Source organism: Piliocolobus tephrosceles, chromosome 13, assembly GCF_002776525.5.
Source record: "Piliocolobus tephrosceles isolate RC106 chromosome 13, ASM277652v3, whole genome shotgun sequence".
In the NCBI taxonomy this organism is placed as follows: domain Eukaryota; kingdom Metazoa; phylum Chordata; class Mammalia; order Primates; family Cercopithecidae; genus Piliocolobus; species Piliocolobus tephrosceles.
The window spans coordinates 31,250,255-31,276,360 of NC_045446.1; the positions used below are offsets into that span (position 1 = coordinate 31,250,255).

General features: G+C 35.4%; 1 protein-coding gene across 2 annotated transcripts in view; it reads left to right on the forward strand.

Annotated features, from left to right (window-relative positions):
* The window catches only part of CSTF3 (cleavage stimulation factor subunit 3), a 78,376-nt gene that overhangs the window by 13,836 nt on the left and 38,434 nt on the right, over positions 1 to 26,106 (forward strand). For both annotated transcript variants that reach the window (XR_004228436.1, XM_023185563.1), the window contains exons 2-3: positions 6,737 to 6,838; positions 6,961 to 7,056. Coding sequence is in view for 1 of the 2 variants with exons in the window: in XM_023185563.1 (XP_023041331.1) it covers positions 6,737 to 6,838; positions 6,961 to 7,056 (198 nt within the window). In the remaining variant the exon portion in view is untranslated. The remainder of the gene's footprint in view (positions 1 to 6,736; positions 6,839 to 6,960; positions 7,057 to 26,106) is intronic.

Here is a 26,106-nt window from a genome sequence, read left to right on the forward strand (position 1 = left end):
GGGGGGGATTGTTTGTTTGTTTTGTTTGGAGACGGAGTCTTACTCTGTCACCCAGGCTGGAGTGCTGTGGCGCCATCTCTCCTCACTGCAACCTCTGCCTCCCAGGTTCAAGCAATCCTCCCACTTCAGCCTTCTGAGTATCTGAGACTACAGGCGCGTACCACCGCGCCCTGCTAATTTTTGTATTTTTAGTAGAGACGGGGTGTCACCATGTTGGTCAGGCTGGTCTTAAACTCCTGACCTGAATTGATCCACCTATCTTAGCCTCCCATAATGCTGGGATTACAGGTGTGAGCCACTGCGCCCGATGAGCCATGGTTTTCAACTATGACTGCTACACGTTAGAATTACTTGAAGAGTTTTTAAAAATGTTTTGATAGTATGTACATTCCTAGAGATTCAGGTTTAGTTGAGTGAGGGTGAGGCTTGAACATCTTTTAAAATCTCCTTCCCTTAGATAATTCTAATGCAGAGCCAGGATTGAGAATCACTAAAGGGGTGGCTCATTTGATGTATTGAGGAGACACGTATACGTCTTATTGTGATATGCTTGGTCGGATATCAGATTCTATCTTCTTAGTTTCTCTCTTTTACAGATTATATGGTATAGCTTACCTGATTTGGTAGGTTAATTTCAGCAAGTGGGTCTTGAGCTCCAGAATACCTGTGAACACTAAAGTAGTTTAAATAGCTCTCTAAATGTAAAATTGACCTTACTAACAAGAGTAAAAACAATTACAGCAATAAACCTTGGCAGTGATTCTGCTTGTCTACAATCCTTTCCCTCTTTCAGAGGGCAAAAATCACAAATCTTAATACCAAGAGAAAAAACGACCATATATTTTAGTATACACATTTGAGATTATATCAGGTTTATTCTTCAGTGATACTGAAAGGCTAAAAGAAATTGACAACTCGTATCTTGTAGGATTCTTTGTCTACCCCATCCCTGGCATTTTTCCAAAGCAAATCCATGATTCAGAGTAATTTTGGGTGTTTGTTATCACTGATTACCTAAAGCAGTTCAAGTATAGATGAACTGTTTTTTGGTTCCCATATCAGTTTTACTTCTTAGTTAATCGTTATCATTTTATAGTCAGTATCTCAGGACTGAAATTCTAGTTTACGTAAAATTTCTTTTTTTCTTTCTTTTTTTTTTTTGAGACTACGTCTTGCTCTATTGCCCAGGCTGGAGTGCAGTGGTGTGATCTCGGCTCACTATAACCTCTGCCTCCCGGTTTCAAGCGATTCTCTTGCCTCAGCCTCCCGAGTATCTGGGACTATAGGCACGCACCACCATGCCTGGCTAATTTTTGTATTTTAGAGATGGGGTTTTGCTATGTTGGCCAGGCTGGTCTCGAACTCCTGACCTCGTGATCCACCCGCCTCGGGCTCCCAAAGTGCTGGGATTACAGTCATGAGCCACCAAGCCTGGCCTCTTTCTTTTGTTTTACAGTGTCTTGCCGTCACCCAGGCTGGAGTGCAGTGGCGCAGTCTTAACTCACTGCAACCTTGAACTCCTGGGCTCAAGAGATCTTCCTGCTTCAGCTTCCCGAGTAGCTAGGACTACAGGTGCCTGCGACCACGCCTGGCTAAGTTATTTTTGTTTTGGTAGAGACAGAGTCTCACTGTGTTGCCCAGGCTGGTCTTGAACTTCTGGCCTCAAGCAGTCCTCCTGCCTCAGCCTCTGTAGTAGCTAGGGCTGCAGGCACACACCACCACGCCTGGCTAATTTTTAAATTTTTTGTAGAGACAAGGGTCACTGTGTTGCTCCGCTGCTCTTAAACTTCTGGCCTCAAGTGGTCCTCATGCCTTGGCCTCTCAAAGTGCTGGGATTACAGGCATGAGCTACCATGCCTGGCCTAAAATTTCTTTTAATTTTTTTTATTTTCAAGAAGTAAACCGTTTGAAAGAATTCTTCATTTTATTGTGTATCCCAAGGGCCACTACAATGTCTGACACATACTAGGCCCTGAGTGAATATTTCACAGGTGAATAAGAAAAAGTCAAACAAACCAGAAGGGTATATGGAAGAGTAAGTGTATGTGTTGTTTGCATGTCTCCCTGCTCAGCATCACTTTTTATTTTCCATGTGGCTACCTGCCATGCCTTGTTTTTTTTTTTTAAGCGACTACAAATTCCATAATTTATTTAACTGGTCCTTTTGTGTATATATGTATTTATTTATTTTTAACAAATAGAGATGGGGTTTTGTTCTGTTACCCAGGGTAGAGTGCAGTGGGGTGATTATAGCTCACTGCAGCCTTGAACTCCTGGGGTCAAGCGATTTTTCCACCTTAGCCTCTTGAGTAGCTGGGACTACAGGCATGCACCACCTATCTGGCTATATGTAGTTATTTAATTTATTTTCAGTCTTATGTAACTACAGTCTAGTAGCTGACTCTCATTATATATCTTTGTGTACATGTGCAGTAGGGTGTTACTAGAAGTGGAATTCAGAATCAGACATTTATATTAAACATTAATCAGTTTCTTTCTTTTTTTTTGAGACGGAGTCTTGCTCTGTTACTCAGGCTGGAGTGGGATGCAGTGGCACGATCTTGGCTCACTGCAACCTCTGCCATCCGGCTTCAAGCAATTCTCCTGTCTCAGCCTCCCGAGTAGCTGGGACTACAGGTGTGTGCCACCACTCCTGGCTAATTTTTGTATTTTTAGTAGAGGCAGGATTTCACCATGTTGGTTGGGCTGGTCTCAAACTCCCGACCTCAGGTGATCCACCTGCCTCAGCCTCCCAAAGTGCTGGGATTTCAGGCATGAGCCACCGCACCTGGCCACATTGATAAGTTTCTACTTGTCCTTGCTAACAATATGAGAATATTTTTTGCTGCTTACCCTCACCAGTGCAATTTAATTATAAGATGTTAGATCTCTGTTTTCTGGTTTATATTTGCATTTCTTATTTTCTTTTTTTCCTTTTTTTTTTTTTTTTTTTGAGACAGAGTCTCGCTCTGTTGCCCAGGCTGGAGTGCAGTGGCGCCATCTCGGCTCACTGTAAGCAATTCTTGCGCCGCCACACCCGGCTAATTTTTTGTATTTTTTAGTGGAGACAGGGTTTCACCGTGTTAGCCAGGATAGTCTTGCTTTCCTGACTATCCTCCTGCCTCAGCCTCCCTCAGTGCTGGGATTACAGGCATGAACCACCATGCCCGGCCAATATTTGCATTTCTTTTGAGTCTTTAAAAAGTTAATTATAAACTGTTCGTATGCTTTGCCCATTTTTTGTTTTAATTTTTAAGTTTTTATTAAAAAAATTTTTTTTGACACAGAGTCTCGCCCTATCACCTAGGTTGGAGTGTAGTGGTGTGATCATGGCTCACCCTCCAGGGCTCAGGTGATCCTCCCACTTCAGCCTCCCAAGTAGGTGGGACCATAGGTGCATGCCACCATGCCCCACTAATTCTTTGTATTTTTTGTAGAGATGAGGTTTTGCCATATTGCCGAGATTAGTCTCAAACTCCTGGGCTAAAGCTATCCTCCTGCCCACTCCCAACCCCAAAGTGCTGAGATTTCAGGTGTGAGCCTCTGCATCTGGCTGCATTTTCTTTTTGAACCACTGGTGGTTTATTGATTGTGCTTTTAATTTAGTATTTTTGTCATATGTTGGAGGTTTTTTTATGTTTGTCTTTTTTATTTTGGTACTTTTCTCATGTGCAAATTTTAACTTACCATGTAAATTTACTCTTTAAAGACTTTTTTTTTTTTTTTTCAAAAGACAGGGTCTGGCTCTGTCGCCCAGGCCGCAGTGCAGTGGCAGCAATCTCAGTTCACTGCAACTTCTCCCTCCCGGGCTCAAGCGATCCTCCCACCTCAGCTTCCCAAGTATGTGGGACTACAGGTGTGTGGCACACACCTGGCTATTTTTTTGTATTTGGGTAGAGACGGGGGTTCTGCCGTGTTGCCCAGGCTGGTCCAGAAGAACTCCTGAGCTCAAGGAATCCTCCTGCCTCGGCCTCCCAAAAAGCTTCTGAAGAGCTTTTCCTATGCAAAAATACATTTCACCATATTCTGCTCTAGTTCTGTCTTGTGTTTCTGTTTTTAACATTTAAGTCTTTGATCTCTCAAGTTTATTTTGGCAGAAAGAGGAAAGTAGAAATTCAACTTCATTTTGATAAAATTGATTTCACAATTATTCTAACAGATGACTGTATAGTTATTTTGAAACCATTTATTGAATAATTCACCGTTCTGATTTGAAAATGCCACCTTTATTATTTGCTGATTTTCCATTTGCTCTTCTTTCTGAGCCTGTAGTTTCATGTATGGGTAGAGCCAGTAGTCCCTTATAAACTTTTCCAGCTTTAGTTCCTTGAGCAAGCTATTCATAAGGTTCTTATATGTTAGGAAAGAATGTTTATTTTAATTTTGAATTACAGTAGTCAACATGTCTAAATAAGTGAATGCTTACCAGTGGTGCAAGCTAATTTATTCCAAAGAAAAGAGTTTATTTCTCCTAGGTAATTAAAAAAATCTGAACAGATGACTTTTTAAAAACTTTTCCAAACTGGTGTTTTGACTGAATTGTTCCATGAAATACTAATTCCACTAAAAAAAAATGGGGCGGGGGGTGACGGAGAAAAGTGATAGGGGCAATGCTTCCTTCTTTATGCTTGGATATTATCAATATGTATTGCCATTTATAGATGTCAGGATGTCCTAGAAAAAAGGCAAAACAAAACGTTATATAAATTAACTTTTTTTTTTTTGAGACATAGTCTGGCTGTCACCCAGGCTGGAGTGCAATGGCACGATCTCAGCTAACTGCAAGCTCCGCCTCCTGAGTTCACGCCATTCTCCTGCCTCAGCCTCCTGAGTGGCTGGGACTACAGGCGCCTGCCACCTTGGCTGGCTAATTTTTTGTGTTTTTAGTAGTGACGGAGTTTCACCATGTTAGCCAGGACGGTCTCGATCTCCTGACCTTGTGATCTTCCCGCCTCGGCCTCCCAAAGTGCTGTGTGGCTCTGTCACCCAGACTGGAGTGCAGTGGCACTGTCTCACTCATGGTACCCTCTGCCTCCTGGATTCAAGCAATTCTTGTGCCTCAGCCTTCCAGGTAGCAGGGATTACAGGCACACACCACCACGCCCAGCTAATTTTTCTGTTTTTAGTAGAGACGGGGTTTCACCGTATCGGCCAGGCTGTTCTTGAACTCCTGGCCTCAGGTGATCTGCCTGCCTCAGCTTCCCAAAGTGCTGGGATTGTAGACATGAGCCACCACACCTGGCCTGTATAAATTAACATTTATCTGGCTTATTTGAGCATCCCTTTTTGTGGTACACAGTAGTATTCTGAACAACAATTTGAGAATTAATACTTTTATTTTTGCTTCAAGTGCTGGCTACTATTTTAGGCATATTTTTTAAAAAATTAAATTTCTATAATAAAAGTAAAACTATTTTACCAAAGGATTTGGGGAATACTGAAAGAAAAGGGAGAAAAAAATCAGCCTCTAATTCTACTGCTCATCTTCCAAGGATGACCAGTCTAAGCATTTGAATATATTTTAAAAATCTCTTTAATTGCAGATTTCTTTTATAGTTTTCATTGTGTTGTATATACAGTTGTGAATTGTGTTTTTAAAATTTCCTTACATCAAAATAAGATTTCCATGTCATTTCACGTGTTTTCTTTGTGGTGCAGGATGAATGCTTTGACAGCAGTGTTTCTCAAAGTTGGTCCAGGAACCCCAAGGGTTCCTAAGGACTCTCAGAGGATCTGTGAGTTCAACCTGTCTCATAATAAGTCTAAGACATTATTTGCCCTTTTTCATTCCTAATCTCTCACGGGGATACAGTGGAATTTTTCAGTATCTTTATGATCTGACAGGGCAGCAGATTGAATGCAGAAGCAGATGTGAAAATCCAGCTGCCTTTTAAAAAGTTGAACATTGAATGGATTTATAAATATGTAAAAAGTGACATTCTTATTACTGAATTTTAAGTTATTTTTTATAAAGAAAAAACGTAAAAAGTTTTCTTTGTAAATCAATCGATATTTAAATTTGTTTTAATTTCTGATATAGTAAATATTGATAAAACCCACATAAAAGCTCTTTGTGGTTCTTAATTTTTAAGAGTGTAGAGGGGTCCTGAGACCATAAAGTTTGAGAACTGCTGTTTTATAGTATTTAATACAAAAATAAGTTTATTTGAATAAAAAAATTTGATCACTTGGTTTTATTATCTTCATGCAAGTTACTTCTGATTACAAATACAATCGTCCCTCAGTATCTGTGGGGGATTGTTGCCAGGACAACCACTTAGATACCAGAGTCCGTGTATGCTCGTGTCTCTTATATAAAATAATGTATTTTCATATAGCTTACATATGTCCTCCCAAATACTTAAATCATCTCTAGATTATTTATAATAACGTCATATAATACAAATACCATTTAAATAGTTATTATACTGTGTTGTTTAGGAAATAATGATAAATAAAAAGGCTGTACATGTTTAGTATAGACACTGCTGTCTTTTTTTTTCCCCCCTCTGAGTATTTTCAGTCCACCCTTGGTTGAATCTAAGGATGCGGAACTCACAGATAAGGAAGGACGATTGTACACAGAGGTTCTAGAAAACACACTTTTCTTTTATAAGAGGATTTTTTATGCTTTGTAATGTGACATTGCATCTGAGGACTTTATTGTTCATGAATTAAGTTAGGCATGAGATTTTTAAAACAGTAACTTTAGTTCACTGTTGTTTTTTTTCCCCAGGCAGCTGAGTATGTCCCAGAGAAGGTGAAGAAAGCGGAAAAGAAATTAGAAGAGAATCCATATGACCTTGATGCTTGGAGCATTCTCATTCGAGAGGCACAGGTTTAGTGATATAGGATTACATTTCCTTCTCTATGGGTCCAATCACACTACTTGGTTCTGCAGTGAATAATATTTTCATAATCCTAACATTGTAAATGCTGTTTATTGGTTTTCAATTTTAGAATCAACCTATAGACAAAGCACGGAAGACTTATGAACGCCTTGTTGCCCAGTTCCCCAGTTCTGGCAGATTCTGGAAACTGTACATTGAAGCAGAGGTTACTATTTTATTTTATTTTTTCTTAATATCAGCATCTGATGGGAATTGCAGCATACACTGTAGTGATAGAAAACAAATTAGGAACATAGCTAATTAGGACAAGGAGGATTTAAATGTGTCTTACTTTTATTTTGTAAAATAGGTATAAAGGAGTAATTAAAATGAATTTTTGAAATTTGGGTCTTTTACAAGCTGATGATTGTTGCATTTTGGAGTTGCAACAACATTAAAACAGTTTCAATGGTATTGGAGTGCTTTAGCCTTTTATTTACTTGTCATGTGTCAATTTATTGCCTCCTGTGTCATTTATTTAGAACTCATTTTTCTTTTTATTCCTACTTACAAACTAATATGGATGAGAGTATATGAAAATACAGAAATGTTAACTTAGTTTTTCATAGAGTATTTTGAGTGTCTGGTGAAATGAAACATTTTAAGAGAATAATTACTTCACATTTTAATTTTGTGAAAATGCATGGTTTATCAATGTAAGCACTTCAATAATTTAACGATTTTTCTGTAAGATAGTTTATATTATGCAAGAATAAGCTAATGTGATTCAAACCTATTTAATAATCCTATTTAATCTTAATTTTACCCAATGATACTTTGCTTTTTTTTTCTTGCTTTTTATATCTTGAAATTTGAACCCAGGCATGTATATTTTAAAGAGTAAGGACCCCATTCATGATTATGGTTAGGAGGAAAATGTTAACTTTTGAAGACTGGAATTAGTAGTAAAAATGATAATAAAAGTTTTAATGTGTCAATAACAGTTGGCACCAAGTAATCATTTTCAGGTTATTAATATAAATTAATGGGATGGAAGGGGTAAGATGTAAATAACTGATATTCACATTAAGCTGAAAATTATATGCATTTCTTTTTGTAACTTATAATACGCAGTACTCTTAATATTAATTTTGTGATACAGATTCTCAGCATAATCAAGTACACTGCAGCCTCAACATAACATTTTCTGCTGTACCTGAAATTTGATAATATTTAGGTCTGTTTTGGACCTATTCAAAGGGCTTTGGTCATCAGCAGTACTGAATATACTTCAGCACAACACAGTGTCATCTGTGATGTGTCCTCAGAATGGACCCAACCAATAGCAGGTTTAAATAGAGGCTACAGTGTACTCATTGTATTTGTGCTATAGTTTAGATTGCATTACTTGGTTGGGAGGGAAATTACTGGATAATAGCAGGAACATTGTGTGTGTTTTATTTTTGTGTGTGTGGTTGTGTATGTGGTTTGTGTGTTTGTGTGTTTGTATGTATGAGAGAGATTGTGCCTTACGTGGAGTCTGGTAGTTTTGGCCCATGACCATATCCTTAAAGTTTCCTCACCTATCCTCTGGGACCATTTCTTTCCTTAATATATTTAAATCACCAAAGTAGGTTGGCACAAAACAGGTGAGGCCTGTCTGAAATATGCTGAAGCCTGTGCTGCTTTGTATTAACTCATTAAAACAAGGAACCTGGAACACGTGCACCTGGTCTGCATTCTAGTCTGGCTTTACAAACACATTAGACTTAAATTCAAACACACCAGAAATGAACATAATTGATATATAATTGTTTTTGTATAATGAAGTAGAACTTTCTGAGTTTTTGAAATTTCCTTGTTTCTCAATTATTCAGGCATTATTCATGCGTTTTATTATAGCATAAGTTAAACTGAAATAGGCAGTTAGATACTCCATTCTGTAACTCTGAACACAATGGGTTTATTTCTGCAATTTCCTAGCTGTTAGTTACAAACTGCATCCTTAAAAAAGTTTCAGGAAGACCAGATGTTATTCCAAGGGGCTGAAAGTTGTCTACATAACAGGCTCAATTCATACAATGAAATGAAGAGCTGCTAGCAGTTGCCTGATTTATGTAGTTGGTACTATTTGCAGTTACTTCACACACGCACAAACGTACAAACACGCACAAATAGGTATATATAATGTATTAAAAACAAATGGTAAATAATATATATGTATATTTTAAAAAATTTATATTTTTGGTTTAGAAATTAAGGTTTTAAATTGAATACTGGTTTTAGAAATGCATATTCTGAGCTGTGTTATTCTCTTTCCTGGTTTGCTCTTTATTTTTTATATTCACATTTTATATTTTTGTTTAGCCTATGAGAGGCTAAAGTTTTCTTTTGATCATATCACTCAATGTGGCCATTAATATTTCTGGAGAAGACACATAACTTATTTATAATACTTTTTAAAAATCCAAAGTGATAATAAGAATGTTTTTACGTTGAAAGTAATACTTAAGTGTTTACATAACATTCTGTATGCACTCAAGAAAATAAAGTTTTGTTAATACATTTGTTGTAACTCAGTACTTCATGGTGGGAAAATTGTAATGTTCATTTCTTTATATTCAGCTAAACCAACTTGTGTGACTCCAAATACATTTTTTTAATAGAAAATGCATACATCTTTAGTAACAGAAGATGATTTGCTTCCCCAGAGAAACTCCTTGCAAATCCTATTAAAGTACAAAATGTCAAAGGAAAAAAGTATTAAACTTTTTAAAAAAATTCGAAACATCAGTTGGAAATGAGAGCATATTAATTACTTAGAAAAAAATTTGATGATGCTACTATATGAGCCAGTGTATCAGATTTGCTCATAACTGAGAGTTGAGCAGTATCTATTTAGCTATGTAAAATTTGGATTTAAAATGTTATCCTTAATTTGTCACATGCTTTCATTTTTTTTGCTGTAGCATGGAAATTGTTGCAGGTAAAATTCTCTTGCTCTAGTGAACGGCATTTAGGACAAACTTCTGTGTATTCTTAATATATAATTTCAAAAACTAGGCCAAATTACTTTGGTGTTATATATAATACATAGGAGATAACATTTTGCCTCCACTCCCTGAAATGTATTGCTCTACTCTTTACTCCAAAACTGTTACGTCACATGATTTAACAATATTATTTATTATAAGATGAGCAAGTCATTAATTGTATGACTGTTCTTAAAATGATAGTTATCAAGTATAAAGTTTAAATATCAGTATGATATGAAACTACTTTTGTGACTTCTTAGTTTTAAATAAAGGAAACATTTAAATATGTCTCCAGCTATTTGATCTGATAAGGATATCTTAAATGCAGTTTAGTATATTTTTGGATTTAATAAATGAGAGGTTTTAAACACTCGAGTTAAGTGGAATGCCCCAGTCAGAGCCTCAGTGCTCTTTAAAGAACTACTTTTTACAATGATCAAAAAGGTCACTAAATAATCACAAAATCGAGAAAATCTACAGAATTTTGACATACTCTTTTAAATTGTTCTCCCCTACCCAGCCTGTGGTTTCTGTAGCTTTTCATGTAATTAGGTGATGAGTGACAACATGTAAGCTACAATATCTTATTGTTAGAGAAGTAATTTGTTTTGAATCGGGCCACATTCATAAGGAATTTTTTTACTGAAGGATGTTTTTTATTGGTGGCTGAAGGAGAAATGAAGAAGGTAATGCTGCTGGTAATAGCAACAATGTATCTTGCTGTCTGTGAAAGCTGTATTTCTTTAATAAAAGCATATAGAGAATTGATTGTTTTTTTATTTAAAATTTTTACAAAAGATGAATTCTTTTCTCTATACTTGGTTTTTCCTTCCTTATAAATAATGGGTTGTGTAGCATACATTTCAATTTTTCAAAATGACCTTTCTTCTTGGAAAATGGAAGTGAACTCAGGATGCAACATGAGTGACCTAAATTGAAATAAACTTTTCTACTGTTGATACTGTTTTAATACCTTTACATAGCAGTTCAAATTACTGTATTATAATGTTTTCTTTCTGTTGAGCAATGTGATTTTAAAATGCAGATACAGTTACTGCATTATGTAGATTATGGTGATTTCTATACTTCAGCTTGCAGCCTTTTTACAAAAAAAAAAAATCTGTACTCTTTTCTTATAGATCTACACTTTTCCTGTTTGTAATAAATGTTGGTCCATGTCTGTGTGATTATTCAGATTTTTACTTTAAAAACTCCATATGCTTTTTTATCTAGTTTCTTAGATGCATATATAAATGTAGAATAGAGATGTAAAAGAAAAAAGTACTTGTAAACCCAGAACTGAGTGATAATAATCTGAAAGTGCTTTGAATAAAGTACTGTTTGATAAGCAAAGGAAATATTTACATGTTGACTATAATAAGTAGTAAACTATTTTAGGTTTTATTGAATTATCTGATTCTATCCCTTTTCCCTATCCATTATAACAGAGCTGTTTAGGTGCTGTCACCTCTACTAACATGGTCTATACATTTTTTCCCTTGGGACTTTTTTCTCAGCCAAAGCAACTATTTGCAAAAGGATGTAGTTACTTAGATAACGACATTTCTTTAAATGAAACCTTATATTTTCTAATCTTTATAATTTCTAGATAATTTATTCTTTTATGTGAAATGTAGCTGTTTATTTTCAAGCAAAATCTTGTTGTAATCAACCTGATTATATATTTCTCAGCTTTATAAAGCAAAACTAATCTCTACAGTCATTAGTAAACATATTGAAAATATATGGTCATTTTCTTTACCCTGCAAAGACTCTTATGTTTTAAACCTAGCTTTTTTATATTCTATTCTTTGGTGTAATGAGTCATGATATATTCTGAAATTGTGGAAAAAGATTTATGATAAAAAGTGCATATACATTCTAAAATTAGTGGTGAAACAAAAAGGACTATTGGATCATACAATTTGAAGTTTTTGGGGGAAGTAGTAATGTTTTACCTAAATTTCCTGGACATTCGTGGAATAACATAATAACATATAATACCTAATACTTAGTTGTTAAAATTATTGGGTATTATAGTCATTAGGATCATAGGGGATAATTTTGGATCAAAACTATCCCTATCCCAAAAGGTATTAAAGATATGCGCAACATAGCATCCATGAATCAACACAAACATGTAAGCCCTTCATAATATCACAGAGCTAGAAACCTCCATATTTGGAAATAAAACTAATTCTAACACATGAGACTTTTTACAGTGTTGAGCAGTTTTGGTTATAACTTGAGCTCAGAGGAATCAGGTGGCAGCCGACTTTCCTTTATAAAACAAAAGGACCAGTTTAAGTCAAAAGCTCAAATATTTTCTAATGGATTGTTTGTATTTTCTTTAATGCATCAGCTTTGAAATAGCTATTCCTTTGAAATGAGTCTGGTTCAAGGCAGTTCCAGGAAATGAAGATGTCTAAAATATTACCAGTGACATCTGTAAAATCTGCACCTCTAAATAAATGTGGACAATGCATTTATTAGTTGTAACTAATTTATTAAACTTTCAATTTTATTACTTTAATTTTACTGAATGTTTAAACTTTTAATTTTATTATTAAACTGGTTTGCTCCTAGCAGCTTGGTAGCAGAAAACAAATAGTTGGTTTGTATAATGGCATAACAGGTTGAAATCTGTATCTAGATTTTTTCCCTCACATATCAGAATCCACAGCAGTTTGAACAAAAATTGTGAATATTTGCTTTGAATACAACTTCTTGAGAAACTCTTGAGAAACTCAGCTGCTTTTCTAAGACTCAGGAAAGCATAATGTGGGTAAGTTTTACCATTTTGTATGCTAGACCTCCAAAGAAAAATTTTCTATTTGCAAGTGTTAATTAAGCAATAGTTCTAAAGACAAGTTGACATCAGTGATAGGATTCAAATGTAGTTTTGAAATAGTACATTGAACTGTAGTAAGGGTCAAAGATAACAAGATCCCAAAGCTGTTTTTAATTTTTCTAAAACTAAATCTAAATACTTTTATTCATGTAACAGAACATGTTCAATTACAGCCTTTTATTTAAATACAGCACTTCAGCTCTAGCATGTACTGTTGACATTTTAAGTCTTCCTTTGTCCCAAGATTCATATTCTGCAACTTTTCATACTGGATTTGAAGAAAAAAGAAGGTTGGCCATTTTGTTATGATGGTTTTCTTGGAAATTTTTTCGTTCACCAGACTATGACTACTGCACATATTACATAAAGTTGAAGTGGGCATGTTTTAAGTCACAAATTTTTAAAGCTGGAACATGAATTAGTTTAGCTCCCTCATTTTATATGTGAGTAAAATAAGACATTGTTATCCCTGGAGCCAAAGTTTACAAACTTCACTGCTTCAGAATCACTTGGAAAGCTTTTAAAGCATACAAGCTCCCAGTTAGCATACCAGCACTGCTGACTCAATCTCTAGAGGATGGACATACAGTATCTGTGTTTCTGGCAGCTGGTTTTGGGAATTGAGGCTTTGCAGGGTAGTAATTGAATCTTATTGCTGTTAGTAAATTTTGTAGTTTGCAGAATATTCCCTATACTTGCCTGGACAATAAAATGATTAGTCTCCTGGCTTGCTTTTTGTATATTATCAATCAAGCGATCTTTGAAGCATCTACTATGTGCTTAGTATACTGTGACTGTTAGATTAACAGTCAGGGTTAGGGTTATGCCATTTTAACTGTAAAACTGAATTTATTCCTGGGTTTGAAACCCGATTTTCTGGTTGCATAAACTTTTTTTAAAAAGACAGTCACATGAGTGTCAAACTAAGAATCATAACCTTTAAGGACACATCTGAGCTGAAGAATGTGGCTTAAAAGAATTAACTGCAGCTAACTTGTACCCTCTGTAGAGTTTGAACAAGAATGCCACATATTGGTATTTATTTTTGGTTTGTTTAGCTAACATCCTTTTCTTTCAGTGCAACTTGAGTGTTGTACTGGTACTTCTCATTCTTCTAGGTGGTGGGGAATGGGATGTTTTCTCACAAATAACCAGTTACTTCTAACTTACTATAGTCAGGTTCAGTCCATTTCTGAGTTTTTCACTAGAAAGATCTGTAGTGTTTCTCAACCATTTTAAACTCATATCCTTATAAAAAATGAAAACTCAAATGCTTCCTTAATGGCTTTTGACAGTTTTAAAATCAAATTTGATGACTAAAAAGTACACCAGTGGTAATTTTAGAATGGTCTTTTCAGCTGTAATTAAGAATTTAAGTACTAATGAAATTTAGAATTACATTAGACTAAATTTTATAAAACTTAAATGTCCAAAATGGCAACACTACTCAGTATTATGAAAGTGCAGTGTCATTGGAGGGAAGATTGTCAGCAAAATAACTTTGATTCCTGTGTTTGTACATTTCTTTTAGTTCCCTCATCCACCATTTCCTTTGGTTTTGGCTATCGTGTATGAAGATAATGTTTGAAGGTTTTGTGCTTCCTGTATTCGGGGTATGGTATTGGATATTAGGTGAAAAAATGCTTAAAACATTCATTATTTAGGTTATCAGAGTTGAAAATCCAATCACGAGAGATCACATGGTTTAATCTGCTTTGTATTGGTTGAATAACAAGAGCATTGCTTTTAGTGGTTACAAACTGACAGTCATTTAAGCAATTTTTGTAATCCATTTGTAACTTTATTTTGAAACTACTTTGAACTTACAAAAAACTTGCAAGAACAATGCAGAGAACTCCCATATATATATTTTACACTGCTTTTTAACATCTTGACATAAGTGCTTTACTGAATCTTTATTTTTTTCTGAACTATAGAAGATTGCATTGCATATATTATGAACTTTAATACTTTGATGTATTTCCTAATAACAAAGATTCTTATACATACACACAGTTGAGTGATGAAATTCAGGAACTTTAACATTAGTAGAATAATCTGCAGTCTGTGTTCTACTTTTGTTATGGTAATACTCTTAAATTTCTTCTGATTCATTATCTAATCCAAGGCCATTATGTAATTGTCATTCCTCTTAGTCTCCTTCAGTGTGGAACAGCCTCTCAGCCTTAGTTTGTTTTTTTGTTTTGTTTTTGAGATGGAGTCTTGCTCTGTCACCCAGGCTTGAGTGCAGTGGCGTGATCTCAGCTCACTACAACCTCAGCCTCCCAAGTAGCTGGGACAAGTGTGCTCCACACCCAACTAATATTTGTATTTTTAGTAGAGATGGGGTTTCACCATTTTGGCCAGGCTGGTCTCATTCCTGACCTCAGGCCTTCCGAAGTGCTGGATTACAGGCGTAAACCACTGCACCCAGCCCTCGGCCTTAATTTGAATTTGTTTGATGTTTCATCATTAGATTTAGGTTATAGGTTTTAGCTGAAAAGCCACCAAAATGGCCATGTGTCTTTAGTGTATCTCATCCAGAGGCGTAGTAATGTTCATTTGTCCCATATTGGTGATGTCAGTTTTCATGATGTGGCTCAGGTGTTGACCAGCTTGTCCACTGTGTAGTTAATATTATTCCTTTGATAATTAATAGAAAAAATAATGGGGAGATAATTTGAGACTAAATATTGTATTCTCATCTAACAACTGTCCACTCCATTTAAACTTGATTGATTCTTGGTTGAATCAGTGATATTTTTCCATGGAATTATCTGGTGTTTTTCAATATGTTTATTGAGTGGAAACAGATACTCTATACTGTGTTTGAAAACTATTGGAAAGTCCTAACTTTCCCCTCCCCACCATGATTTTTTTCATTTAAGAAGCTTACTAGTGAGTATAGTTAGTAAAGATAATGTTTAGGATTTTGTCAAATATAAAATAAATCATTTACTGTAAATGATGCCTGTCAATTCTGTCATAAATCATACGGGGAAGAAAACTTAAAAATTGCTACTTCAAGCTTTAGGTTATATATATTATATTTCTATTATCTATATATAAACTGTATGATATAGGAAATTGATATCTATATTGATTTACTTGACCAAATGGCAAATTATTTCAAATAAGAATTTAGATATTTTAAAAATAATGCCATCTTTCACTTTGTAAACAGATTAGTGAGTCAAAAAGATCATCTAGACAAATACTTGATTATGTTTGCAAATGCTACATTGTTTAACTTGTTAAAAGTTTTCAGTTGTGAGCAACACAAATGATGAAATTCTCAGCACTTTAAAGGAAATAGTTTCTATTAGCAATTTAAAATGTCAGATTGCTTATCCATGGGAATATTTGCTAAAAAGGTAACTTGTTCCTTTGTAAATTTGAATTTCCTGAATTCACAGAATAGTTAGATTAGCATTTAAATAACAGGCATTCCAAGTCAAAGTAACTTTGAAAAAAAGAAGTTTAATCTGTTTGGGCGCAGTTGTTCATGCCTGTAATCCTAGCATTTGGGAGGCCAAGGTGGACATGGATTGCTTGAGCCCCAGGAGTTTGAGACCAGCCTGGGCAACATAGTAACACCGTGTCTCTAAAAGTCTCTAAAATACTCTTTTTTTCCTTCAAAAACACAAACTATTATTTAAGTTCAGTTTTTTATTATGGGGGTAGGGAACTACTCTGCCCTGTGCCTCAACTGCAGGGTCAGAATTTTTCTGTGTTACTGTAACAGTGGTCTGATCATATTTAGTTACTTGGGAAAGGTATGTTTAAAAATGTCTTCATTTATTTAAAGAAATGCAATGCAGTGCAAGGAATTTGCAGGTAACTATAAAGGATATATGTAGGAATAGGAATGAAAGAACTTGAAGTCTGGGGACCCTAGGATATTCTGCTTGCAGCTTCCTTATTACTAGGACCTTAGCCAAGCAATTTAATCTTTTTTCTTTCCAACTTTTTATTATAAAAATTTCCAAACAAATTTGAAAGAATAATATATAGTCAATACCTGTACACCTCTGCATAGGCTTAATGAATGCTTTATATTTATTTCTCTGCTTATATAAAGAGAATAGTACCGTATAAAACCACAATATCATTATCACACTTAAAAGGAACAATAATGTTCAAATCTATTTTAATACTCAGTTCATGCTTAGATTTTTCCTCCATATGGGCTTCTAGTCATTATACTAACTGACCTAAGAAATCTAAAATACAGTATAGTTGTGGAAATAGCTATTAATACATAGTAGGTTTATAACTGACTTTTGTTTGTCTTTGCTCAGGAGTTTTTTTGCATTCTTCATTATTTGTCTCAGTATTAGGTCTAACAGTATTTTGGTGGGTATTTGAAAAAAATGGATCATGTATAGCTACTCACAACCACATATAATTGCTTTAGTAGAATTTCTACAAACCTTTTAGAAGATTTTATGGTACAATAACTTCTGTGTAGCCAGGTTATCCTTTGTATAAAATCTTGTCTCTAAAATTCTAGTTGCTATTGTTCTCCATACTTCCATAGTTTTTTAATTTTTAGCTATAGATACTTGGGTTTAATTTCAGAGAGTACAAAGGAATCCTGTACACAAAAGGGGCAAATCTTTGTAATTTTGGACTTTTAAGAAATTTATAAGAGCAAGTATTTTCTTTCCTCTTTGAGACAGAGTCTCACTCTGTTGCCCAGGCTGGAGTGCAGTAATGTAATCATGGCATACTGCAGCCTTGACCTGCACAGGCTCAGATGATCCTCCCACCTCACCCTCCAGAGTAGCTGGGAATACAGGTGCACACCACCACACACGGCTAATTTGCATGGTGTTTTGTGGCTGGTTGTTTTTTTTTTTTTTTTTTTTCTTTATTTTTTTTTTGCTGAGACGGAGTCTTGCTCTGTCGCCAGGGCTGGAGTGCAGTGGCCGGATCTCAGCTCACTGCAAGCTCTGCCTCCCGGGTTTACGCCATTCTCCTGCCTCAGCCTCCCCAGTAGCTGGGACTGCAGGCGCCAGCCACCTCGCCCGGCTAGTTTTTTGTATTTTTTAGTAGAGACGGGGTTTCACAGTGTTAGCCAGGATGGTCTTGATCTCCTGACCTCGTGATCCGCCCATCTTGGCCTCCCAAAGTGCTGGGATTACAGGCTTGAGCCACCGCGCCCGGCCTGTGGCTGTTTTTTTGTTGTTGTTTTGGGTAGAGACAAAAATACAAAATTTTGTATTTGTTTTGCCATGTTGCCCAGGCTGGTCTTGAACTCCTGGACTCAAGCAAAGAACATACATTCTTTACCACTTTGAATATTTTTTTTACATTCCACGTTATAGAGAGAGCAGTAACTCTTACATCTGTTTCTGGGTTAGCAATTAGGAGTGTTATTAAAATGGCATTTACTTAAATCAAGGCCAAAACTAAGGATTTAGGTAGAGTATATTAGCCTTTCAATACCTGCTTATTGAACAGTTGTTTTCATACTTTTCAAAGATGTGTAGAAGTTTTGTAAATTAAGTTTTCTGATAGGATAAAGTTTTCTGATAGATCATAAACCTATGATCTGTTGTTTATCTATTTTTTGAAACAAAGTCTCAACTCTTGCCCAGGCTGGAGTGCCGCAATCTTGGCTCACCACAACCTCTGCCTTCTGTGTTCGAGTGATTCTCCTGGCTCAGCCTCCCGAGTAGCTGGTATTACAGGCACCCATCACCACACCTGGCTAATTTTTGTATCTCTAGTAGAGACAGGCTTTAACCATGTTGGACAGGCTGGTCTCGAACTCTTGACCTCAGATGATCCACCCGCCTAGGCCTCCCAAAATGCTGGGATTACAAGCATGAGCCACCATGCCCAGCCTGATCTGAAAGGAGATTTTTACTAATTGAGATTATGAAATTTTATGAAAAATATAAATGAAAAATTAAAGTCAGAGGGGCATGATATCTAGCTCTCTATTTAAAAATACTAAAAGGAACTTGACTTTTCTAGTTAATGGGAAAAATCTGATTTATTGAAACTAAATCTTTATTTCCAGTGATTTGTAATTTGTGGTGCATCAGGCTTAGGGATTCAAGATAAACTTTTTGAGCACATCTCCAGGCTATGTCATTGAAAACTCAAGTCTCTTCATGTAGCTACCTGATACTTCTCAGTTGATTGTAAGTAAACCACTATGATTTTGCATCAGAATTTGTATTATTTACCTATAAAACAGTTTGCAATTCTAAGCATCCCACAATTGAAGTGTTTTGGAATTTTACTTTAGTGTATTCAATTATGCTTATAAGATACTTTTATGTGTAAAATGAAAAGTTTACAGGCTGCAGTTTGACATTTTCAGGAGACTGCAAACTAAAAATGCAGAATTGCGTTGTTAGCAAACCTTCTTGGAAAGTAATTTTGTATGTGGAGGACTAGTCCTTAAAAGTTCCCTAAAATTGTGGCCTTTTAGTAGAATGAAATTTACTGATGCCTACTGACGTATTTGCCTGGGTCATAGTCACGTAAAATTGTCCAAAGTATTAACACCTTATTTTCAGTAGTACAGTTGGCTGTTGAATTTAGAGATTCTCAAAAAAAGTAATCTGGTAGTAATTTTGCAGACCCCCCACCATCTGTATATTATTTATAAGTTTTTATATGGATATAGGTAAAAAAGTAGGCCGGGCTTGGTGGCTCATGCCTGTAATCCCAGCACTTTGGGAGGCTGAGGCGGGTGGATCACTCAAGGTCAGGAGTTCAAGACCAACCTGCCCATCCTGGTGACACCCCGTCTCCACTGAAAGTACAAAAATTAGCCAGGTGTGGTGGCATGCACCTGTAATCCCAGCTACTTGGGAGGCTGAGGCAGGAGAATCACTTGAGCCCTGGAGGCGGAGGTTCAGTGAGCCAAGATCGTGCCACTGCACTCTAGCCTGGGCAACAGAGTTAGACTCTGTCTCAAAAAAAAAAAAAGAAGTAATGAAAATGTCTTTCTTCAAGTTCTTCCATCCACGTTATTTTTCAGGGAAGATGGGGACATTATCTTCCTAAATTGCTTCTAAACTTTATTAACTTTACCAGTATCTGTTGAGTAAATGCATGCCAGACACTGCATGGGAAGGTGGGGGATGGTGAGTCAAGGAAACCTGGAAGAACAGGGCTTGTGAACTGAAGCCTGAAGTATGTGTATGAGTTAAGCAGAGAATACCTGGCAAAGAGAACTGCCAGTGCAGAGGCCTTAACAAAGGAAAGAGAAAACATGCTTTATTTGACGAGTTGAAACAATTTTAGCTTGATGATTTTTAATTTTTTACATTTTAGAAATAGATGAATGCTCATTTTTTTTTAATTTTTAAGCCGAATTTTGCTTCTAGTCATTCCCAGTATATTAAAGCAGATGACTTGTGGCTTACATGCATGTTTTCTTTGTTATATATGAGCTTATGGTCATTAGCTCATCTAGAATTACAGCTAAGCAATAAGGGTGAATAATTGGAGAATAAGCATGAACATCTGAAATAATTGCTAGATTAATAAGTTGGCTGTAATTTTGCTCTAGGAAGAACTTAAGTTGAGATATTTATAATTCTGAGCCCTTATTTTACTCAAATGCCTACATAAATTTGTAAGTTAAATGATTGGAAACTTCCTGTTCAATTCTCCAAAAAAAAATTACATGTTGATTTATAAATTCTCTTTTGGTTTCTTTTTCTTTATTTTTAGTTTCTATTCGAGTATTGAGAAACTAATACAATTAAGAAGCCATAAAATTTTCCCTTTAATAGTCTTCATAGCGATTGAGGAAAATATGACAGTAATTGGCCACAGTTTTCACTTTTTGAGAGGGGGAAAAACATTTCCTAAGATAAAAAATTGGTTATTTTCTATACTAGGTAAAACCTGAGAAGTTGCATGAGTTTGATTCCTAGAAATGTTTTTACCATGAGTAAAATTCGTTTTTACTAAATGGGAATCCACATTGTCAGCGTCTAGCTTATCCAATGACACACAGTTTCTAAATTGACTTATTTTGTACAGAAAAAAGATAGCTTATTTTATATGAATTTTTTAAAGGAAAAAACGTAGGAAAGTTTTACCCCCTTTTGGAAAAATATTTAAGTTAATTTGCATGTGTTTACTAAAAGGGATAATTTTACCAAAGAGACAAATATTTAATAACCAAGATTAAGAGATACTACTTATTTTACTGATTCTAGTGTCAAGGTTTGAAACTTAGTTTTAAACAGAATCCTGTAAAATGTTTTGATGTCTTCGGGATACTTTTGGAATACCTAAAGACTGGTTAAAATTGAGAAAAGCAAAAGCACAAGAACAGTAGTTTCCAAACATCTCTCAAAACCCAAAAACATCGTGCCATTGCACTCCAACCTGGGCAACAGAGCAAGACTCTGTCTCAGAAAAAGAAAACAAAACTCAACAACGTTGGCTGATCATGTCAGTTTCTAAATTTTCTTTTTTAATTTTATTGATTTGTAAAATCCAAGAATTAGGGAGAATTGCATACCTAGGTGATACGTAATAAGAATGTGTTTATGTAATAGTAGTAACATTTTTTAAAAGACAGTGGTATTACATGAAATAAAATGTTTTTATAGCTGTTAAGAGTAAATGAGGATTATAATGGAACTTTGATCAACTGTTTTAGAGTTCTGATAGAATTTTTTTAAATTGATGAATTTTAAATGAATTTATATCTGTATTCTTAGTAATTATGCGAAAAGCCTAACATTTGTATGTTTAAGAATCTGGTTTTTTTTTAGTACCTTCAGGTAGGCTGATTTAATAATTAGTAGAACATTATTGAATGCTAGGATACCCACATGTATAAAATTTTGTGCATAATATCTGCATGATAGATAATCCACATATTAATAGTAAAGTCTCTTCTCTAGTCACACTGGCCTCCTTGATGTTCCTTAAATTTATTTCAGACATATTCCTCCCTTAGGGGTTTTGTCTATATTAGCTCTTTTATCTGTTCTAAAGATATTTTTCCAGATGGCTGCTTTGCTAGCTGCTTTGCTTTCTTCAAATCTGCAAAAATGTTTTCTCCTGTGACCACTCTGTTTAAAATTGCCACTCCTACCCTCTACAGAACTCCTTATCCTTTACCGAGTTCTCCTTTTCCCCTATAACACTCATCACCTAAGGTACTGAATAATTTACTTATAGTTCGTCTCTTTTGTATGTTGCTATATTCCAGGAAGCTACAATAATGCTTGGCATACAGTGGCACTATGAATACTTGTTGAATTAAAAATCCACAGTGGGAAATCCACAGTGAGAAATAATGGTATTTTACAAGTTGAATTTCTAAAAATTAGAGTTATGATTTCAGTTTATAACAAGATGTATTTTCATGAGTATAAAATTGTGATCGGCTGATACCTTTACCGTGACAGGTTAGAAAAATATGTCTTTATTTTTAGAACACTAAAAAGAAACTATCCTTTTGAATTGTCTAATACCCCTAAATATTTAAGTATTTCAGAGTAAACTGCTTTCACATTATTTAGAAATAATGTTGATGTATAACATAAGAGAAAGATTTATACTTTTTTTTTTTTTTTAGAGTCAGGGTCTTACTCTGTCACCCAGGCTGGAGTGCGGTGGCTTGAACTCAGCTCACTGTAACTTGTAACCTCCACTGCCTGGGCTCAAGTGTTGTTCTCACTTCAGCCTCCCGAGTAGCCGAGACCACAGTTGCAGGCCACCACGCCTGATTAATTGTAGAGACAAAGTCTCATGTTGCCCAGCCTAGTATTGAACTCTTGGGCTCAAGCAATCCTCTCACCTCAGCCTCCCAAAGTGTTGGGATTACAGGCATGAGCCACTGTGCCTGACCAGATTTTTACCAGATCTGGCTTCTTTAATAGGTTACTTTTGGAATTTAGTGCTTCAGTGAACATTGGATTTTAGAGTTTATAGTTACTTTTCAAGGTAGTTTGCACACAATTTTTTTCTAATCTTTTTGAAAGCTTGATATTAATAAAATTTTACGAAGGAGACTAGCCAGTAATATGGTGAGTTAGGTTACTCAGATTAGCTCTCTCACTGAAAACAGCTAAGGCTGCTAGATGGAATTTTAAGAACATCTTAACTAACATTGGACTTACAGCCCTGTAAGGAATTACCAGGTGAAAGCCTAATGGAGTGGGGAGGGAGAAAAAAGGAACATGAGGAGATAAGCAGAATGCCTAAACTGTTTTGGCCCTGAAAGCAACTGCCAAACTGGGAAGACTTGAGCTTCAGTTTTGAACACTTCCAGGACCTCAGGCAGCAAAAGTCAAAACCCAAGGCCTGCCCAGGGTACAGTGTCCAATGGGATATCCTTTCCCCTTAAACTGTGTGCTCCAAAAGCTACACTCAGGATGACGGTGATCTAGAAGTAAATCCATGCCACCTTCCTACCTGTAAGGGACTGAGAAAAGTTGCTTCCGTCTGAGTAGAGCTTAATGGGGGGATCCTGAGATGTTCCTTATGTGGATTTGTGTAAATAAACATCACCTGAGAATGATTCAGAAAAACTGAAGCCATGTATGTAAAGTAGACTCAGCCTGAATTAATGTCCCTAATAGATGGTAATAGTTTATTCATACCCTTTCTGGAGGAATGCATCTTCCTAGGCCTCAAAGAGTTTCCACAAATAATCTTTGAAGGGAAAGGAGCAGATCAGTTGTTAAAAATAAGCACATAAGGAAACCACATATATCAGAAACAGACCTGTAAAGGCTCTAGAAACTAGAATTTAGATAAGATTAGTTTAATAATAGGTGAAGAGAATTGGAGAACTGAAGGAATCCAGAATGGAGCTTAAAGAGCCAATTAGATGGAAAATATGAAAGATGTCTGAGACACAAAGGATACCGTGAAAATGTGTCTGCTTGAAGTTCTAGAAGTAGAGGAAGGACATGGGGCAGAAGCACGATTTAAAGAGAGAAATACTGAGAATTTTCCAGACTGATTGAAGGCTTCAACAGATTCAAGATGCTCATTGAATCCCAAGCAGTAATTTTAAAAATCCACAACTAGACACATGAGGATGAAACTATAGAAACTAAAGATTTTTTTCTTAAATCACATAAATGGTTGGAAACAAAAAGATAAATGACCTTCAAAGAATGGCAGTAAGGTTGGTAACTTCACAGCAACAAGGGAAACCAGAAGACTGGAATTGACTCTTCAGGTTGCTGAAAGAAAATAGCTGTCAACTTGAAAGTTCTGTACCCAGGGTCATGTTAATAAAATAACATTGTGAAAGTTACACATGCATTTTTGAACATGTCCAATTGTAGGTATAACTTAAATATATATATTAAATTCAAAGCTCATTTATTAAGTATCCAGGTTTCTCTTCATATTTGCTTCCTAGCCTAAAGTCACTCTGTTCCAATGCAAGTTTTCGTAAGTGAAAGGACTCATTGGAATTGGTATGTTTTTAGCTTCACTTTTTTCAGGTCAAAAATGATTATATGAGTTTTATTTTTATGTTTATTATAAGCAGAACTATAAATCTCACTTGATTGGTTTAGTGCCACAAGTTTATAGTTCGGGCATTAAACAAGTTTCTTAAATGCTGAATTTCAGTTAAATTTTTATCCAAATATGTCACTTCAATTTCAATTTTATTGTTAAATGTTTATAAAACCCTTGACTTGGTTGGAAATGAGTATTTTTAATAATCTTGAGTTACGCCAGTGTCAGATTCCATTAATTAGTATTCATTTTTTAGGTTTGAAAATTAACTAAATGAACTAAATTTTTATGGTAGTGCCTCTGGACTTTATCAGTTTGTGTTAAGGTTGATAGTTCCTTTTTTTTTAATGCTTAAATTATACTATGTGTTTAGAGACTGCAAAGGTAATCCTTTACCTTAAAAAATGTTAAATAGTTTAAGCAATATTATACATCTAATTTCTGTATGCATAATGCATTTTATGTTTTATTTGTACATTTTTTGCAAATTTTAACATTTTGGGGGTTTTTGGAATGTTTTGAGAATTGATAAAAGTACAGATATATGTTTAAGTGTAAAAACTCAAAAGTTACATGTCACCTAGACATTCCATATGTATGCGTGTTCATATATGTGTACACATGTGTGTGTGTATATGTATATTAAAATAAGGTTCAAATATGAGAAGATAACAAAAGGAACCTACAGTGAAAAGTCACCTACCCCTGTTCTTGAGGCACCAGTTCCCCACAGAGACAATGTTCATAATCTAGAGATGTTTAATGCACATACATTCATGTGTTCTGTCCTTTTACATTAATAAATATATATTGCATTTTGTTTTACACCTTTATTGCTTAAGAAAGTAAGTTTTGGAAATCTTTTTTTCTACAAGTACATGATATTCTATATTTCTTTTAACTTGTCCCCTACTGAAGGACATTTAAGTTTTTTCCTCGTCTTATATTATTACAGACAGTTCTCCAGTAATTGTATACATATCATTTCCATTTGGGTAAATATTATTGTAGATTAAATTCCTAGAAATTGAATTGCTGGATCAAAGAGTATATGGGGTTTATTTGAATTTTCTATTTCCTAATGTTCTTCCACAGAGGTTGTCATAGTTTTAAATCCCATTGATAATCCTGTAAAGGGCCCATTTTCCCAAATCCTTTTTATGCAATATTTTATACTCTTAATTTTTGCCAATACTTATAGGTAAAAAATGGTCATCTCAATGTGATTTTCATTTGCATTTCCCTTATGAATGAGATTGAGCATATTTTCATTTTTAAGAGCCCTTTGGATTTCTTTTTCTGAGAACTAATCTCTCTAGTCTCTTTTTCTGTTTTTCTTGTCTTTATGAGAGCACATTAGGGAAGTGAAGGAAACTTTTAATGTTAGCACAATTTCCTATTTAGAAGTTGAAATAATTTTGATAAAACATTTAAATAATGTTATATTTATTGCTTTACCTGTTTTTCTCATTGTCAGAATGGAAGGAATGATAAATAAGTTCTGAGATAAAAGAACGTACTTTGTTGTTTTGATGTTCTTACCTGTTTTTACATACTTTTCTTTCTTTTTTTTTTTTTTAGACAGGATCTCACTATGTTGTTCAGGCTGGAGTGCAGTAGTGTGATCACGGCTCAGCGCAGCCTCCACCTCCTAGGCTCCAGCAATCCTCCCACCTCAGCCCCTCAAGTAGCTGGGACTACAGGTGCACACCACCATGCCCAACTAATATTTGTATTTTTTTGTAGAGACAGGGTCTTGCTTTGTGCCTAGGCTAGTCTTGAACTCCTGGATTCAATCTAACCACCAGCCTTGGCCTCCCAAAGTGCTAGGATTACAGGCTTGAGCCACCATGCTTGGCCTATATTTTTCTTTCAAATGTGTGTTTTGTGCTTAAGTATTTCTTTTGTTGGCCAA